Source organism: Halichoeres trimaculatus, unplaced genomic scaffold, assembly GCF_033239565.1.
Source record: "Halichoeres trimaculatus isolate MK-OKI-2021-1 unplaced genomic scaffold, fHalTri1.1 fHalTri1_scaffold_17, whole genome shotgun sequence".
NCBI classification, from domain to species: domain Eukaryota; kingdom Metazoa; phylum Chordata; class Actinopteri; order Labriformes; family Labridae; genus Halichoeres; species Halichoeres trimaculatus.
Genome location: NW_027437195.1, coordinates 19,190,222 through 19,209,552, shown reverse-complemented (window position 1 = coordinate 19,209,552; position 19,331 = coordinate 19,190,222). Strand labels below are relative to the sequence as shown.

The window sequence follows — 19,331 nt, the reverse complement described above, 5'->3', positions numbered from 1 at the left end:
ACTCCTACCCCCAAGTCAATGTGTTACGAGAAAAGAATACGTCTGTGACAATTTCATGCTAGGATATAGTAATCCGTTGGAAAACGGTAATACTTTCCTCTCAAACGAATCGAATGGGCCGCCAAGATAAAGAGTCGTTAAACAAAATCGAATCGTCCAGGAAGCGCGAGTGACTGGAATTTTCCATGGGCTATAATAGCCGTGGTTCCTCTGTCTCGGTTCACATTGCGTGACAGCGACGGAAGAAGTAATTCAGAGAACAAAGCTTGACAAATTTCTCTTAAGTGACGTTTTTAAAATTGTCTTATATGAGTTATTGACCTTGGTCAAGTTGTATTTCATTATACGCTGCAAGCAGAACGGTAAAAAAATTTGTCATCTTCAACAGAACAGAGGTTTTGAGCTTCGAACAATCAGGTAAGAAATGCAGCCTTCGAGCATTCCATTTAAAAGACTTTAGTTTTACATTAGTCGCATTTGTCGAGTTGTCTTTGGTCTTTATACGGCATGTTATTGTTTATTTGTTCTTGTTTACAATTTGTTTAAGCCTGAATCTGGAAACCGTTGCCAACGTGATCTCGAGAGCTTGTCGTGCTGTGCCGAGTTGCGTAATGGTGGAAATTTCCAGAACACACGAGGCAGTTTTTTCAAATACACTGTGTAGCTTTGGACACTAGGGACAGCACTGTGAAAAGTTGTGTAACCACAGCCGTGTGCTAGGCTTACATGCTTAAATGTGTCTGATAGCTTAAATGTGTAAGTGTAAAAGTTATTGATCAGAATCTTGTGTTTCATTTCAGACTGTGGTAGACAACAAACCATGGCTAAAGAAAAAGGCCAGCACTCTGAAATGGCACATGCTCGTCGGTCTGACGGCATTAATGTCATTTTTGACAAAAATAGCCTTGATTCATCTGGTTCACGCTCCGGATCAAGAAGATCCAGATCCCCGGACTCTGGCCACAACAAGAGACGATACAGGTCTTCGTCTTCCTCTTCATCGTCCTCCTCGTCGACTGCGTCTTCACCCAGCAGCGGTATCTCTTCCCGGTCCAGGTCCCGCTCTCACCCCCGTTGCTACAGGCGGTCCTCTCGCTGTCGCTGCAGCGGTCATTTCAGATATGGTCGTGGCAGACACTCCCGATCCCCACCACGGCGCTACAGGGCACAGTCTCGCTCCTTCAGCCGGTCACCTACACCAGACAGGTACTCTCGTCGCAGACGCTCCAGGTCCCGCTCTAGGTCTCCCAGGCGTTGGAACAGACACAGCAGGCCTGTGAGCCAGTCTTTCAAAACCTACAGGAGTCGGTCAAGATCTTCAGAACGCTCTGGCAGTTTGACTTTGTATGGTAAGTTGAGATAAAACAGGGAATAAGATTGTAAAGTTTATTTTTTTTTCCCTAAACTAGCGTACCTCAGAAAACAGCTGCAGAGGGTGCAATGAGAAAAACATGTTCATCTTCTTAAAAGTGTTCTGTATTTTCCAGATAAAAAGGAACTTCTCAAAATTGCCAAGGACAATGCCATGAAGATTCTAGGAGTGGAGAGGCTGGACCTTCCTAAAAGTGTTGAACCAATCCTGTCAGAACCATCAGAGTCCAAATGGAGTTCACCAGAGCCATGGTTAAGTGTTAAACAGCCACCTACAAAAACTTGTCCACAGGTAGGTGTCTCAGTATCATTGTAAGCTTTGAACACACAACGCAGAAGCTTCAAGACTTTGTAACGTAAAGTAGAGGACTGAGTTCTTACTCTTGAAATAAGTTTTAGTGAAGACGAAACTGTTGGAATCTTAAAACATTCCAAAGTTTTTGCGTAATACAGTCTACAGTCTCTAATTTAAACCTTATTTTGAATTAGATTTGTGCTTTTTGTTTGCAAAGGGGGAGGTTTGTTAGTGGGGTTAATCCTTTTATAGTTTAAGTGCTCAGCTACTCTCTAAAGTCTCCCATTGATAAGCTTGAGGTACAAGTTGAATCTTTCATTCTTGTTGTTGTGTTAACCTCTGGACCCCTGCGGGCACACATACTGTCTGTATTTATTCCTGTCTTTATAGATAACATGACAGTGGTCTTCACTCATCGGCACCTGGGATTAAAGGGCTGTCATGTGACTTAGGTGACAACCAAGCGTGTTTGTGTGCAAGGTTAATTAATAACTCTTAAGATTTTTTCCTATGTTTAGTTTATCAGCTAGAGATTTGCTTTAATACATGTATTTATATCCTCCTACATTTTAACACAATACACATAGTTTATTTATTTGTCCATCAAATACAGTGGTGTTAACTATCCATGACAGCAACTGTTTATACAGAGAACAAAGTGTATTCTGCTTGCAGTTGAAATGGGTGATTGTTATTTAGCAGAGTCCTCCAATTGCTGATGGCGTGCAGGGGTGTGGACAGCGTTATAGTGACTATTCCTGTCAAGAGAGCTAAAAACAGATGAAGAACTCCTCTCCCTATGCCAAAGATAAGTTGGTACACGGGCTATGTGCTGAGGGTCTGGGAAACCTACGCCACCAACATTCTGTCACTTTTGAAGAAGGCATCCTCTTATTATGTTCATTATGTTTATTCTTCTTTATTTCTGTCTTTTTGAAACAGAGCAGTGTGGAGGACCCTGAGCATGTGCCCAGTCCAAAGTTGTCTCCAAAAGGGAAAATTTCTTTCAGCATTAATGTAAGTGGCTTATTTAAAAAAAAAAAAAAAAAAGTCTTTCTGGCCAGCTTAAGTGTTACCATAAAAAGAAGTCAATTTTTCAATGTATTTTTTATCCCCCTCTTGTTCTTTTAGAATTCTGTGGTCAAACCAACAGTGGCAGCTACTTCGTGTGCCAAGGTGACTCCAAGAGTGGACAGCTATGAAAGCAGGAAGCCATATGGCCGCTGGGTTCCAGTGAAATCAGGCCGATCCTCCAATGCACGCTGACATTCCATTGCCATGTCGAACTGTTGTGGTAAAACACATGAACCACTGTAAATATTTTGTAAATAATGAGAATTTATTTATTGATTCAACTGACAACGCTTCCTTTTAGATGTTAAGAGTAAAATGGGAAGAATTGAAGAGTTTGTTCAGGTGGGTTTTTTCTCTTTTTGTGTTTTTCATTGATTATAATAAAGAGAACTTTTTGAACCCAAAAGTGATGGTCTCTGTTTTTCTTTAACTTCCTTTATGCTGCAGCTTGTTCTATTCTTTGGCCTTTCTCAGGGAAAATTTTTAGTAGAAAATGTAACCTTTTGATCCTTTAATATTGCTGCCAGCACTACATTCTACAAAGAAAATGCATATATTGATGGTGAATGTATAGTTGTAGAAATACATCTCAGATATAGACTTGGTCCAATTCCGAAGTGTTTTAATATTTTACTTACAGACACATTGCTGTCTTTGTAAAGGGTGTGCCCCTCACATGTTCACACCTGGTAGTAACTGATCAGGTACATGGATAATACATGAATTTATAGTTTTTCTGCTTCTTCAATTTAGCTATGGTTTCACTACAGAGGTAAACGGTAATTTCCTGCTACCTAATAGTAATATAAATATCGTAGTTCATTAAATGCCGCATAGTTGCAAATGATAAATAAAAAAGACCCAAGTAAAACTGACTCTGGGGTGATATGAACAATATAAAAGCAACTGCCATTAATTTCTCTGTTAATTGGTCTGGTTCTATAGTCTTGGTGAAGAAGGGTCTAATGCTGCAATACCTCTGATGACCACACAGTGTCAGTATTGTCATAGAATATCTGTGGCTGACTACAGTGCAAAGGCAATGGGATTGCATGATACTTCACGGACAGGGGTTTATTTGATTCATTAACTGGTTCCCGACCTCTTAAAGAAAAGTTAAAATCGATACTATGATACAGGTGTTAGGCTGTCAAATTCTGACTAAGGTGCTTGAAATACAGCGTAAAGTCAAAGAATATGACATTTTCTATGTACTTAATAGTTACCCAAGTTTTTAATCACACTGTAATTGTGTTTTTTAGGTATCCTGTTGATGTAAGTACAACTAATTGTGCCCATATAGAGCTGTGTCAAATTAATGAAAAAAAAAAGTACAACAAAAATCAACATCTATACATTGTTTTATTACACTTTCTACGTATTTGTCTGCTCATTAACTTGAGTAGTAGGTTTTTCAAGTTTCAAAGAGACTCAATGGACACCATGTAAATCTATCATGAATTTTTTACTCAACTCCCAACTTTTTTTTTTGATTCTGTCAGAATGTCTTACACCAATCACACTTGCACATGGGTTTCTGGCTAAAGCAAAGCTTTTTTTCCTGATGAGGCCCAGAGGTGATCATCAACCATCATTCATCTTCATCTGTCTGCCTCCATAATATCCCTGGAACATGTTTCACCTTGCCTAATCTGATGTATCTCGATCTTGTAGCCGCTACAAGTTTTACCTTTGAGCATGTTTGTGTTTCACTGCTCCTCTGCATATGTTAGAAATTAAAGTGTTGCCAAGAGGGAACTAGTTTAGAAGGCAATTAATCATTAATCATAACACTCCCAAGGTTTTCAGGCTGTTATTGGTATTCATGTGTGTTGTAATAAAAAGGTGAAACACACAGGTTTGATAGCTAGACTGCATGTCTCCTGCTGTAATTCTGATTAATTACTGTGATGGAAGATAAGAAAAACAAATAAACAGCTGAGTGGGAGGGGATAGGAGAGCAATGTATGAATTATTGATAAACATTCAAATAAAGGAGTTTTCTTTGTAATAACTTAAAAACCAAGAGTTAGGTTACAAATTTCATCTTATGTACTCAGAACATTTTACTCAGAAATAACCTGCAATGGCGCCACTGATATCATTTTAAATTGTGGATTACCATCAGACATATATCTAGAAGAGAGAAACTCCTCACAGCCCCCTTAAGATGGCTTTTCATGCTCAGGGTGCTCATCAACATAGTTAACCTATAGAAGAATGAGTGAGTGCACCGGTAACTGGATAAGTAGGGAAAGTTTAATAAAAATACATTAATTGAAATAATCACAACACTCTTGTGTAATTTCCAACTGTACAAGGGAAGACCCCACGAAACAAACCATACAAGGTATTCATGATGTACTGACAAAAAATGGATGAGCCCAAGCCTCCTGGAATAAGGAAACAATTAACCAACACATTTTTACAAAGGTGACTTGACTCATTAAACAGCAGTGCCTCTCTCCAGGTTCTGTTTGATCTCGGCGGTGTATTTGCCGTAGAAACGCTCTGCTTTCTTGTTGAACTTGGCATTCCTCTCATTAATGTAGTCGATGTCCGCATCGTCGTTGTACGCCCTGCGTCTGCTATACTTGGCTCGCTTCTCAATCCTGCAGATTGAAAATAAGCAGATCAACATACAGAACATAAGGGCACAAAGCAAAAACATAAGAAGAGACATGCTTTTAATACCTGACCTGTGTGGTCAGCAGACAGTCCACTGTCACACTACTGATTAAGTGCATGCAAACTTTAGCAAATAACCCTTATCTTTATAAAACCTCAATCAACAAGGGTTAACCCACAAGGTAAGAAAACCCTGAATTTTTCAAACATGTTTTGTCACTGGAGTCAGGTGGGTGTTTAATAGACATGCTGTGAGTGAGAATAGATCACTGGATGGTCTGGAGAGGATATATCTGTATCATTTTTGAGTGTGACTTACTGTTTCTCAACATCCTCCACCATGCGGTCAATGCCTTCCTTTGTGGGAACATGGGTACCATAGATTAGGCTATTAGATGTGGGGTGGAAGTCCTCACCACTGTAGAGCACCAGTGAATTGATTAGTGAAGCATAACCACAGATAATCACATTTTTTAACATACTTAAAGGGACCATTCAATCCCATCACTGTTATTACGGTCATCTTAATGAGATGATGATACTGCTTTAGGGCAAACTGTATTGGTGCATCTGTCATGGTTCTGCATGGCTCAGCCCTAAGTGAAAAACCTGCAGCATACAGTGCCTCTCCATCTTTGCCTGGATTTTTGAGTATGAATGGTTTTCAGCAACGATCAGCTTCATACACAGCGACCCCGAGGCAAAAAGGGTGTATGCAATTTAACATACAGAAAATGCTTTGTGCACATGTGATTGGTGAATTCTGCAGTAAATAAAGGCAAACAAATTGTTCCAATTGATTTTACTAGGCTAAAAAAAAAAAAAACAGTTTCAGCCTGACAGGCAGGATGACCTTATCAATTATTTTAATGCTCCTGAAAATGGAAATGCACTGAAGTAATTCCTCAAAAAGTTGAAAGTATACCTGAAATATGTTAGCACAGTGTATATGTTATTGTCATAGCTACGGAAGATGGGACCAAAACTCACCAGTCTTCTCTCTGTTTCTCGTAGCCTTCCAAATCTGGTTTGATTTGCTTGGTGAGCCTCTGATACTGTCTGAATTGGGCCTCAGCATAACCTGCAGTGAAAAAAATACTTAGTGAGTTATAATTACTGGAACAGCAAGCAAGGAGGTACAAGACACAGAAATCAACATTTGAATAAGAAGGCATCACTTTGTGTGTTCAGCAAGTTGCTTTTAAGGCTTTTGTGCAGTTCTTTAATGTATTTGCAAAGTACATTTTGGAGATACAATATGATATCCATCCTTCAGTTATATTGTTAAATATTTTTGTATTTATTCATTGAATACTGTCAGAGGCACAGAAAAGGTAAAGGTAATACTTAATCTTATCAAATTTTCTTTTACTAAATACATTTATTAGCCAGGCCATTCTGAACTGTTTTGGTGGTAAAAAGACTTAAAAGGATGTTGAAAAGTCTTGGATTTAAAGGCTTTAAACCAAAGAGTGACAAAATCATCTCAGTTTTGTAACATTTTGCTTGTAAACACAGGACTACCCAGACAACTTTAACAACAGTCTAAACCATATGTTGCCTTCTACCCCAGTTTGAACACACAGGTGTGTGTTACAGAATTGCAGACAATGTTTGACTTTTCTAGTGCAACAGGAGGCTCATTTTCCCCCCTCTGGCACACATATTCTTGTCTTTGAAAGTTGCAGTTTTAAAGTCAGATAACCCCATTAAAGTAATCTCAGTATAACATGCTGTGAATGACTGATCAGGAGACTGCCTCGTGACCAGTTTATCAGAGTTTAGGATCGTGCAGTGCAGCAAGGAGACAGCAGTTTCATTAACAGGGAACCTGTGTATGTTTTATCTTTTATCCAGCAGAAAAAAGACTAAAGCATACAGATCTGTTGTTGTGTTTTACTGACTAACTGAAGATGACTATCAGTTCTGATGATTGTATAAAGGATAAAGATTGTACAAAGACATTACATGGCTTTGGCCTGTAATGACAAGCTTCTCTCTCGTCTCTTGAACACACCTTTGCTCCTCTCTGCACCATCAACTGCAATATGTGACAGTTTGTCATAACCTTTTGTATTCTTTAAACGAATGATCATGGATCAGGTTAGCTGATGAAAATTGAACTTCATAACTTAACCATTATCTCACATGGTGCTGCTTCTTTGACACTATGTGCAGGTTAGAAATCAAAAACACGACAAATGCTAGGTTTCCAGGTAGTTGTTATTGTGGTACAGAAAGGGGTATCTATGAGAGATTTTGAGATATTGAGATTCAACAATTCTTTAATGCCATTCACACTGACAACTTATTTCCGTCATAAGTGGAGATTCTGCAACCAACCTGCAAATCCTGTATCTGGATTCTTCTTCTTTTTCTTCCTTTCCCACCGCTCTGCATCATCAGCAGTGATTTCCAGCAGTTTTACTCTGTCATAATCCTCTCCTCTGGCAGCACATTCCTTAAGACAAAAATGGGTTTTCATTGCTTAATAAGTAAGCAGGATGTACCTGATTTCTATAACATTTCTCAAGCAAAGTCTTTCATTGTTTAGCATTAATTCAAAATCCTGAATATGAATGAAATCGTGGAGCTTGACCTTTGGAAGTTATTTGATATTACTGAAGCCATTTATTCAAAATAAAGTATTCATTATGTTAACTTGGTGACAAAAATAACAACATCCCTTTTCTTGGTCTGTACAGATTTTTAAATGCTAACCATGGCACTCTTATACTATAAGGGAAGTTGATCATACACTTTATACTTTGCAAAAGTGTGATGGATCCCATCATCACAGCATGTATGATAATTTCAGGCCAATGTCCAGCCTACAATGTTTTCCTGACAATTAAAACACATATATCATGGTGAGATAAACAGACAGTACTAGTTACCTTTTTCTTCCCATCTTCAGCGAGCTCCCACTCCAGTCGTGCTTTCTTGGCTTCCCAGTTTGCAGGGAGTTTCAGTCTCTTGTCCTCCTCCACAACTTCTTGGTGATTCAGTTTACGTGCCTCATTCTGCAGTGATAATTGACACAAAGCAACACGTTGTTAAAGCAGCTGTTTCTTAGTGTGCCGACTTGACAACACCCATCGCAGCTGAAGAGAGTGAATTTGAACACTCCTATTTGTAAGATTGAAACTAATATATGTTGATATAATTCAATCAGGTTACATAATTACCCGTTTGAAATGTAACTCTCGGAATTTTCGAAGTCTCTCTTCTCTCTTCTGGGAGGGAAGAGTTTCAGTCCGTTCTTCTTCAGTGGCTGTTGCGGAATCCTGTAAATGGAAACTCAAGATAAGTGTGACACGACGTAACTTGTGACTGTTTGCAAAGAGTGGTCTTATACAGATTACATATTTAAAAAAAAAGTAGAAGATGACCAAATGGAAAGAAAATTAAACAGATGGTGTGCGACGAGCTAATAGCGTGTAGCTCTGACTCACGTAGGACAACTTATACAGCAATGGGGTCATTTAAAACAGGGTTTTCTTCATCATGTCACGCCTTTTATATAAAAATAAAAATATAATATAAAACTAATCTGCCGCCCAGTCCAATAAACAAGGTGATCTAAAATTGAAACAGGCAGAATTACTTACTTGACTGCAGGACGCCATTGTTTCACAACACGAAAACATATACAGGAAGTTAAACGTTAACGCCGGATATTACGCAAACGTACGTACGTAAGTCAATCGTCACCACACAGCTTAAATAAAATTAGGTTGACAATGTATTGTGGTAAAATCATACACTGTTCAAAATAAATAAAAAATGAATATAAAATGTAGTATTTTTTTATTCAATTATTAGTATTTAGTTATTAAAAGTAAAAAAAAAAATCCTGCCTTGGTATTCACTGTTAGTATTTATCCAGCAGTATATAACTTTATGTAATTCTGTGTTTCAGATCAATGCATATTTGCAACTGTAAAAATACTTTGTTTTTATTGTTGTTTTTTTATTTCATTTTTTTAATGTATTGCTCAATCATCATTACAATCAATTGTTGTAGTATGTTTGCTTGTCTCCTGACCTTTGTAACCAGTGATCTTTTTCCTAAAGGGATTAGAGTCTGCATTATTGTTTATGCACATTAATAAAATGTAAGCTTAATTCATTTCTACAGTGTTATTTGAATCAGTAAATAAAAATAAATAAATAATAATAATAATAATAAAAATAATAATAATGATAATAATGATGATAATAATAATAATAATAATAATGATAATGATAATAATTATTATTATTATTATCATTATTATTATTATTATTATTATTATTATTATTATTATTATTTTTTTTATTATTATTATTATTATTATTATTATTTTATTATTATTATTATTATTATTATTATAAAATAAATGAAATGCAATAAACTATCATTTAATAAGGTTTTGGTTTGCTCAATACAGTGCATGTTCTTACTTACGTGACAAGCTATGTGGTCCTGTACAGCCAAGAAAGAAAGAGTCGCTCTAATCACTTTAACATACAAGAAAACAAACAAACAAACAAACAAACAAACAAACAACAACAACAACAACAACAACAACAACAACAACTACACTTTCCAGCAGTGATGTGTCCTTAGAGGAATTTTACACAAATGAAACTCACTTCTTTGGCTAAGTTTCTTATTTGAATACAAACAATCCAAAACAAAATGAGGGAAATAGCTTTTAAAAACACCTCAGATTCCTTATAGCATTTCGTTATGTCAGTAAAGTTCTTTGCACCTGCTAAGAAATCCAAAGGAATTTCACTTAAAGGCAAAGTCTGCAGGGTTTTCCTTAAAAATGCCAACTTTTATTGGAATAATCCTGCTCAAACGTTTCTTGTGGGCCTCTAAACCTGTGTGCCAGTTTCTCTGTCTGCCTCGAACCTTCTCCTCTACCTGTATCATGTTGATGTTTTGGACCTTTCTGGGCGGAGATTAGTTGGGGTTCCATCAGCCAATCACAGCGCGCCCAGTGCGCAAGTGACTTTGCGAGTTGATTAGCGAGAGGAAGGAGCTATCCCAAGCGGCAACTCTCGTAGATGTATCACTGAGCAAGAAAAACACAACCAGAGTGAAAAGAAACGCCAAACAGATAAAACTTTTTACTAATCTAGGGTGAAGCTTGGCTCAGCTTTCACCCCCTTTGGACTTGGAGAGCAGCTCGGGACGAAGACCGACACGAGTTGGCTTTCTGCTAACCAGGTATGTGCTAGTTACCGTAGCTTGTGCTAACATGCTAAGACAGGTGCACGGCTCTCGAGCCTGCTACGTAGAAACGCGATGCAGCAGGTGGTTGCTGGGCTAGTGAGTGTGTTCACTTAGGGTCTTTCTCAAACTGGCCACTACACACTTCTAGTACTCACTATCCTTCAGTTTGCGTAGAAGTCCGTCCCAAACCGATTAGCGGGGAATAGTAGTTGGTTATGATACCTCCACTGATGCCGACGTCCTCACGTGCGTCGCTAATTGTGTCCGGCCACCCGGTATCTATCTTGAGACAGACTTTTATATTGTTATACTGCACCATGATGGGGGTGGCTGCTTTTAGCTGTGTAAAGCCTCCTGCCCTCCTGGGATGTAAACACTAACGGTTATATTAGTAACTTAGACACATTAATTAGATCAATTTCAGCGCTTGGCTGAAATTGGCTGGCTGATTAAAACCATGTTACAGAAAAGTTCTCTGTTAACATTTAGGCTATTCCTCATTTTTATTGTTTGATGTCTGTGAATTTCAAAACAAAATTCAGTTACAACCAAAAAACAAGCTTTTTGCTGCTCTAATATTAAAAAATTAGGAGCCTTTTCTTTTGCATTACTTTAGGACAACCTGTTATTTTACATCACGATCAATAACATTGACTTAACATTAGATTAACAATAAAGGTAATTTGTGGATAATTAGTTTAAACTAATATAGTTTACTAAAGAAAAATAAGATAATGTCCATTGAGATGTTTATAGAGTGCATAATCTACAAAGAAATAAAAGAAGGAATATAAAAGAGTTAACATTTCACTGGTGCATCATTGGCTGGTGCACAGCAGCATCTTGCTCCCACAAAACGTCACTGGGAACCATGGCAACACATAGTTCTTGTTTCTGCCGGAAGTTTGTCCCAAAGATTGCCTCTGTGATTATACACCTTGTTGAAGGGGACTTTATTCAGCTGCGAGTGTGGCTTCTGACGGAGTGCACCCCACAGCGAAGTATGGTGTAGGGGTTGATTTGGAAAAGAGTTGTTGGCAGTGGGTGTCCACTGCTGCTGACACTGAGCCAAGGAGGAGCAACTCAGTTGAATGTTGTATTTACTAACAACTGATGAAAATTCCCACAGACCCTACTTTTAATGTATATAGTTGTAGGCCCATTGTTGACTGTCTTCAAACTTAAGGGGAAAGACGAACAAAATTTCACAAAAAAAACATGTTGCTGTCAGGTCCTAAAAAGCAGAACTGAAACTCTTGTGACTTTCAAAACCCTCAAATCTAAAAAAATCAGCTGATTCTCAAAAGTCCCACCACCACAAAGGGTAGGGTGTCTTGCAGCATTTTGATATAGTTCCTCTTTCAATATTTACACAAAAAAATCATACCAGGGGGAAAGGTAGCAAAATAAGCATTCCCTACTGTCATACTTGATATTTGGAAGAATAAGCACATAAAATTAACTATAATGGGGTGTAGTAATACAGGTCAGGGACCCAAGTCAGAATGATTTTTTAAGTTTTTATTAAATACATTTCATGAAGTGATGCTCTAAAGAAACTTATGCAGTCTCAAACAGATTTGTTTTACTTTTGCATCAAAAAATGCCGATCAGCGGTAGCATTAGGGATCCTGCTGGTTAGCTTTGGATCTTAATTTCAGTTTTGTCAATACAAAAACAAAAAGGTTTAATCATTTTCATACAATGAGCTTGTTTTTTTTTTTTTTTTTTTTTTACTACATGGCTGTTCGAAGCTGAAATAACCAGGAACAGGGCAGTATTAGCAACAATAATGGCCATGGAGAGCAGTGGTGAGTGAGCTAACTGCTTCTAATAATGTGTTGACGCCACAGGTTGTTAGTACACAATAACTCATTGAAAATACAGAGGATTTACAGAAGTCAGATATAAGATGGATCAGTCTGTGTAGGTTAACTGCCATCGACCTGCTTTGTGTCTTATTTACTGGAGGGCATAATTTGTCCTGTATTCATGTATCAGGCCCTGCATGATTTAATGCATGATTCATAATTTCACATGCTTTAATCTATGTGTTGCAGAATTGAAACCTGCCAGCCATTAATGTGGAGAAAACCAACATTCTATAACATGGATTTGTAGTTTATCAAATGGTGTCACAGTTTAGGTTATTATTATTATTATTATTATTATTATTATTATTATTATTATTATTATGTTTCTTTTTCCTGGTTTGGTTAGTTTCTTCCCTCCTTTCTGCCCTTGCCCCCTCCTTCCTGTGTGTATGGTTTCCGTGCAGCTCACAGCTGTTGCTGCAATGAGACACCAATCAACCATCTGCTAATCAGCTCCTCTACAAAAACCTAGCCCTCCACCTCAAGCCAATTTTTTTCCTCTCCCCTCATTGAGTATGAAAAGTGCATCAAGGATTTTTGATAAAGATTTTTCAGCCAGCCCTCAGCAGAGAGCTCACACCATGTCCCATTTACTGATGTATTTTTAGCATGACATTCTCATGGTTTATAGGCAAATAGAAATGACTGGACTCTGATTAGTCAAAGGCTTCTGTGGTGAAGTGCCTTAAGCGCTAAAAAGTCACAGACACAAGTAGAAATAATTGTCAAAGACTGAAAGGCACTGTAGCCTCATTTTTTAACCAGTGTAACACATTTTAGCTGTTTCGTTTTAGCTTAGCAAGTAATTTAAGTACAGTGAGCAACTAGCTTACTGCAATGCTCATTGAGCAGGAATATTTACAGCTATTTTTGTTTGACAAGTGGCAACTAGTTCATGGTTAGTATATCAACATAGAGTTATAAGACATAAAATAATGTCAGTCCATTGTATCTCTCAATCTCTTCACCACTAGTTTCAAATGGTTGGTTATGTGTGGAATGAATATTTAAATCATGGCTCTTTGGAAAAGAAAACACTGTCTGGCGACTTGTATTTTACAGTAATGTCTTTGTGAATTATTTTTAACCAGGCTATCTGACTTTCTTTTGATGTCTAAACTATACTTAAAAATACTGCTACCCTGGCATGGTGGACTGATAAAGCAATTATAAAATATGACTGGAGATTAAAGCAGAAATGCATGAAAGGCCAAGCATAATGTCATCAGTGTGTTAAACAAAGAGTCTGTTTAGACTCAGCTTAGCTCAGTTATGATGGTAGCTTTTGCGGCAGAGGAATAAAAATACAGTATCACCAACGCATCTAATTCAGACCCCCAAAAACTCAAGTATGATTCATTACCACATAACATGTCTGAAATTTGGCAGAATTATGTCTGAATATGATTCTACAATCTGATTCAAACAGCAGAGTAAACACTTTAAAGACTTATGGTAGAATGTTTGACGAGACAAAATAGATGGTTTCCCTGTTTGATTACATTATACTATTAGAGTTAGTATGCAGGATATAATTAAGTTGAGTTTATACTCTTAGATTAAAGCATCCTCCAGATCACAGGCAATGGTAATGGACTGTTGTGTTTTCACTGGGAACCAGATGGGAGCAAATCACAACAGAACAGAACATCATCTGCCACAGTAATTGGCAGGATTTTACTTCAGCAATGCAAAACAGAAATCATCTTCATAAAAAGCCTGTCTGGTATAAGTAACAGAGACACTGTTCAGTGACTGGGCAGATCTGCCCAAAGAATGGTTAGCAGCAATACTCAGGTAGGCTGTGGACTGTAAACCATGTGCTGTTGGTACTAAGAGGCCCAAAGTGTGGCAAGAAATGATCCCCCGCATGATTTTTACCAGCTGCAGCCTGAACTGTTGTAACAAGTTAGGATGGCTCTGTGCTTTCATGTTTCCTCTTCTTAGCTGACAGGAGAGGCGCCCAAGGTTTGATGAGTTGTGCGTTCAGAAGTGGTTGTCTTCATACCTTGGTTGTAATGAGTAGTGATTTGAGTTACTGTTGTCTTTTTTACATCTCCAACCAGTCTGTCCATTAGGCCTGTTAAGATAACAAATTTTGCTAGACAATAATTTTCCTAAATATTATTGCGGATAAACGATATTATTGTCAATGTGATTTAGATTTTTTTTTCCGTTTTTTTCATTGATGTAATTATGATAAATGAGATAATAAAGTGAGTACACCATATCAAAAGCAGGAAACTTTAATTTCTTAAGAGTTTTTAACTGTAATTAAAAGGTCAGGATCTTTTAAATAAAATAAATTAAACAAAAAATATAATAAATTTAACAAACAAGAAAGAGAAAAAAATACAATGAAAATGAAATGGACTCTCTTTTAGCAAAAAATACATGTCAATAAAAATAATTAATACTAATCAAAAACAAAACATAGACCCTGTCTCTAAAGAAAAAACGAAACTCCCCCCAAAAAACAACAATAAAAACTATAGTCTAAATAAAGTGGAGTTTATACAGTTCCTGAATTGTTTGTAACATGTACTTTTTCCCAGTCAATCCGTACAGTCTGTCAAACATTTTTAACATTTCTGGCTTTCAACCGTATTGAAGGGCTGCATTTCTTTGGCAATGTAGCTGTCTTTGAGCGCCCACCATTTGGTGCTTTTATTTCTATTCACTTTGCAGACCAAAAGCCTCAGTAAGAGCAGATTGTCAAACAACAAGGCTCCACTGCACTTCCCCTTCTTCTTCTTCGTCGCCACTCTTTTCAAACAAATGCGACATATCAGCTCGTTGGTATTCATGAGCTCACACTTTGTTCATTCTGATAAAAAAAAAAATATTCCCACACTGGGACTGTGGCAGGCAGCTTAAGAACTGTATCTTTCGTGCCATCACTCATATTAGCGTGTGTTTCCTCCTTACCCCTCAGGACGCTCGCTTCAGCTCTCTCCGTGTGTACGCGCGAGCAGCCCCGTCGCAAAAGATGCCAAAGATTGCATTTTTGACAGATGCTCACTCCGCTATAAATCCGCTAAATCCACTATGGAACCTATGCACCCCCATGTTAGGAAAGATAGACGTAGTAAGCCATCTTCTCATTCAGCCTCTTTGGTCGAAAGAGAGGAGGAAAGCAAACATGCATGCACGTGTCAGTTTATCGAGGCTGGCAAACTTACCGAGGACGTTTTTATTTATCATTCGGTTAATCGATTCATTGATTATCGTGACAGGCCTACTTTCCATTCTTCTCTGACCTCTGGCACCAACAAGGCATTTAGTCCAGGGAATGGCTGCTCACTGGATGTTTTATCTGTAAACACCAACAACCATGCCACATTTAAAGTCACTTCTACCACCTGTCTTACCTGTTCTGATGTGAGGTCTGAAGGTCTGCCTAAATGCACTGAGTTGCTGCCATGTGTAGGAGCCAGGTCCTTGGTTGACACTTTTATTAATTTGTTTAACTTTATTTTAGTAATATCAACAGGCAGTGTGTGGTGTGTGGTATTAGGGGCCGTTAACATGACAACGGTTTTAGGTATAACGCTAAAGTTTTGTTGCCTTTCAGCTTCACGTTTATATGAAAAATGACATTTTAGCCAACCATTTGAAAACGGCCTCCAGAGTGGAATTTTTCTAAAACACTGCCGACACTGTTGCCACAGTAAGCCGGCGTTTTCAATGGAAATGCTGACGTCATGCTGCCCTTTGCGTGAAAGCATACAACAGGACAACAGTACCGTTGTTATGAAACACAAATTACCGTGTTGTGCTTGTGCTGCTCAATCTGATGAAGCTGCTGACTGTCTTTATACAAAATAAGTATCTGTTGCTCCACTACTGCACTTAGTATTCGCCAACACACCAGATGATTGACTCAACTCTACTTATGTGGAGATCTACCCAAAGCAGCTTCTGGACAAGACAGTTATAGCGCCAACTTCTGGCCTGGCATGCTTACTCCAGTGTTTTTAGGTCGCTTGGCGTTTCTGTGTAAATGCAGATTTTTTTCCACTGCGTTTCCGGATGAAATGTTGTCGTTTAAACAGGGCCTTGATGACTGTGATCCTTAGAGTTAGTAGCGCTTAGGAAGGTGCTGCAGCCTGGTAGTGTGGATGACTTAAGCACATGGTCTCTTGATCTTGCAGATGTGCAGACAGTCTTGGTTTTGAAAAAGTTTTATTGCCAGTTTCTTTTCTTTGACCAGTTAAAAGTCTTTTGTCAAATAAACTCCATTTTGCACCACATCCCCTGGGCAAACCATCCTTTTCTCAGCAACCACAAGCGTCTAAAGCAGGCATGGGCAAACTACGGCCCGGGGGCCACATGCGGCCCGTTAAACGTTTTAATCGGCCCACCGAACTTGAAAAAATTAAATGAATAAACCTTGTTAATGTTTTATTTTCCCTGCAATTCTGATGTTTCCCCAATAGATGGCGCATTGAAGATACATTGGCTTTGTTGAGGTGAAGCGTAGGCCTATTACTCCACGTTTGCACTTTACCCTCTGACCCATCAGCCCTTCTGTAAAGATGAACGGACCTAAGAAAAGGAAAGTGGACAAAACAAAACTCATTGAAACACATGGAAGTGCACATATGCGCGTGGATAAGATGGAGTGGATCGTCAGCGATCTGTTACTTATAAAAAAAAAAGCTCAGGAACATGTCTGTATAAACCTTCAATGTGAGTTATTTGTCTAATTTTTATATAGAGACGTTCCCATTTAATATCAAAATATCACACAAACAATTTTGACACAATCTTTTACTTTTTTTTGTAATTTCATTTTTAAAACCAGAACAGAAAAACCACATCTTTTTCAGTTTTTCTGTTTTTGTGTAATTCTGTTTTTCCGTTTTGGTTTTGAAACAGAATAACGAAAGAACGAACCATACACAGATTAAAAATCCCATTATAATTCCTTTCTTTCATATTCTAATTTTAATTTCAAAACAAAATCAAAACAGCAAAAAAAAGACTGTTATTTGTTTTCTGATTTTTGATTTGAAAACGAAAAATTGAATAACAAGTCGTTATCTGTTGTGATTTTGGATTCTAAAATGGATATGGAATGAAAGAATGATACCCTGATAGTTACCAAAGCACTCCATCCATCTGCTCCTGGTCCGGCCCCTTTGTCAAATGTTAGAACCCATTGTGGCCCACAAATCAGAAAGTTTGCCCACCCCTGATCTGAAGTAACAGCCTAGGAGTGGTTCACACAAAAGGAGTTAAACTAAAGGATACTGTGGATATGACACCATGTGATTGGCTGATTTAAACAGGTGGACCTGATATATACCCTGTTCTTGTGCTTTGTGAAAGGGTTCCTTTTGAAAGCTCATGGGGGGCAGTGCCTCTTGCCACGTAGGCAGCTGCCTCACATCTGGAACTGAATATAAACATCATGGTCAATAAAGTCATTCCATTTCCTTAATTACTATCCCTGTCATTTCCGCAATAAATGAAAAGTTATTAACTCTGGGCCAACACAAACATGCTTTTCAAATACTGGGAGCTACTCTTGAAGAATCCCCATCCTGACTACATGCCACTGTCACTGGACTGGAACCACAAGCTCCTGCCTTTCTGCCAGTGTGCATTTATGTGTGAATGTGTATACTTGAGGGAGTGTGTGTGTGTGTGTATAGGGAACAGAAGCCAAGCAATAATGCACACATGAATGGAACACAAGATGGACTGTTGTTTTCCATCCCATCCAAATGTTCCCACTGGTGCCAGTTTGGTCGTAACAGACATGGCTCTTCCTGTTTAATCTCTCACCTTTCCTTTTCATCCCCTGCTCTCACCCTCCTGTCTCCTGCTTCTGGTCTTTGCTTCTTTTCTGTAGTGTGTTCAGATCATGCACTGCCACCCTCTTCTTGTGTATAATAGTATTCTTCTTTGTACTCTGTCTTGCTGCCAAAAATGTTACAAAGACTTACTGCAGATATAGATTTTATGAAGGAAAAACCTTTTACAAGGTCATATGTCAGCATGCAAAATTTTCAACATTAACATTTCTCACAGCACATCTTTATTAGCCATCGCACTAACTCATCATACATCCCGGTCATTACAAACCGCATCTCTGAAATATCCAAAGGGCATGAAAAAAAAAGGAGGGAGTATAGTGCTTTTAGGATGGGACTTCTTCAAGAAAGCCTCATTCCAAAAGCATCTTTGTGTCAGCAAAAGTATCAGTGTTGGTGTTGTTATCCAGCTCGACTGACCCATTTCCAGCTTCCCCTTAAGGCAAAGTGATGCTCATATTATAAAGATCATGATATGATTTGAAATGGTACAAGCCTCACTGACTCTGACTGTGGCTATTCACAGGCCAAGAGAGGAAAAGGATTTGGTGAGCGACACATATACTTACACAAAAGACGCATGCATGCACTCAAATACCGCCAGTTTTGTAGTCAATGCTTTTGCTCCACCACACACAATTAAAGTCCCAATTAAAGGCCATTATGGGTTTTCCACTAGAAGCAACCACAGGGAAAGCAGTTCCACTGCCCGTACATTGTGGGCACACAGATGTCTCCTGTGTTGTCATCCAAAGGAACCCAGACTCATCCACAAACTTTATGATCATAATTACTGATCAAATTTAAAGTGCAACAAGAGCCCAAAGGACACAATAAAAAAGTTTGAGCTGTTCCGGTAAAATCTGCCATTGGGGACTATCAGAGGTAATTGTTTGTGAGATGTTTACTCTTTGGGAAAGACGTACACTTCAGTACTGACAAACACTGCCTAAAGCCACTTTCTCCTGGAGGCCAAACTCTTATTGACCACAAGAGGGAGGCATTTCCCTGATGTTTTACTGCAAACAAAAAACACCTTA

The 19,331-nt window shown here is 38.3% G+C and overlaps 3 protein-coding genes across 3 annotated transcripts in view; 2 read left to right on the top strand and 1 right to left on the bottom strand.

Moving 5' to 3' along the window:
- The first annotated feature begins 201 nt into the window (after positions 1–201).
- On the top strand, positions 202–3,115 carry rsrp1 (arginine/serine-rich protein 1). The gene is made up of 5 exons (XM_074691237.1): positions 202–417; positions 801–1,349; positions 1,488–1,663; positions 2,609–2,683; positions 2,798–3,115. The coding sequence occupies exons 2-5, from the start codon at positions 821–823 to the stop codon at positions 2,930–2,932; spliced, it is 915 nt and encodes a 304-aa protein (XP_074547338.1). The 5' UTR covers positions 202–417; positions 801–820; the 3' UTR covers positions 2,933–3,115.
- Positions 3,116–4,973: 1,858 nt separating this feature from the next.
- syf2 (SYF2 pre-mRNA-splicing factor) lies at positions 4,974–9,075 on the bottom strand. Its single transcript, XM_074692187.1, has 7 exons — positions 8,980–9,075; positions 8,557–8,655; positions 8,266–8,391; positions 7,712–7,829; positions 6,359–6,449; positions 5,688–5,786; positions 4,974–5,352 (listed from the first exon to the last, which is right to left on the bottom strand). Exons 1-7 carry the CDS (start codon positions 9,016–9,018, stop codon positions 5,187–5,189), a joined length of 738 nt encoding a protein of 245 aa, XP_074548288.1. The 5' UTR covers positions 9,019–9,075; the 3' UTR covers positions 4,974–5,186.
- A 1,354-nt stretch (positions 9,076–10,429) lies between these two features.
- The window catches only part of runx3 (RUNX family transcription factor 3), a 128,290-nt gene continuing 119,388 nt past the window's right edge, over positions 10,430–19,331 (top strand). Inside the window, exon 1 of the mRNA XM_074692686.1 lies at positions 10,430–10,589. The gene's annotated coding sequence lies outside the window, so the exon portion shown is untranslated. The remainder of the gene's footprint in view (positions 10,590–19,331) is intronic.

Excerpts from the sequence above, each read along its gene's own strand:
- rsrp1 (XM_074691237.1), top strand. The coding sequence starts at position 821 with ATGGCTAAAGAAAAAGGCCAGCACTCTGAAATGGCACATGCTCGTCGG. Across the intron at positions 1,664-2,608 it reads CTACAAAAACTTGTCCACAG|AGCAGTGTGGAGGACCCTGA; the intron begins GTAGGTGTCTCA and ends TTTTTGAAACAG. Across the intron at positions 2,684-2,797 it reads AAATTTCTTTCAGCATTAAT|AATTCTGTGGTCAAACCAAC; the intron begins GTAAGTGGCTTA and ends TTGTTCTTTTAG.
- syf2 (XM_074692187.1), bottom strand. The coding sequence starts at position 9,018 with ATGTTTTCGTGTTGTGAAACAATGGCGTCCTGCAGTCAA. Across the intron at positions 7,830-8,265 it reads CTGAAGATGGGAAGAAAAAG|GAATGTGCTGCCAGAGGAGA; the intron begins GTAACTAGTACT and ends TTTTGTCTTAAG. Across the intron at positions 5,353-5,687 it reads GTGGAGGATGTTGAGAAACA|GATTGAGAAGCGAGCCAAGT; the intron begins GTAAGTCACACT and ends TTCAATCTGCAG.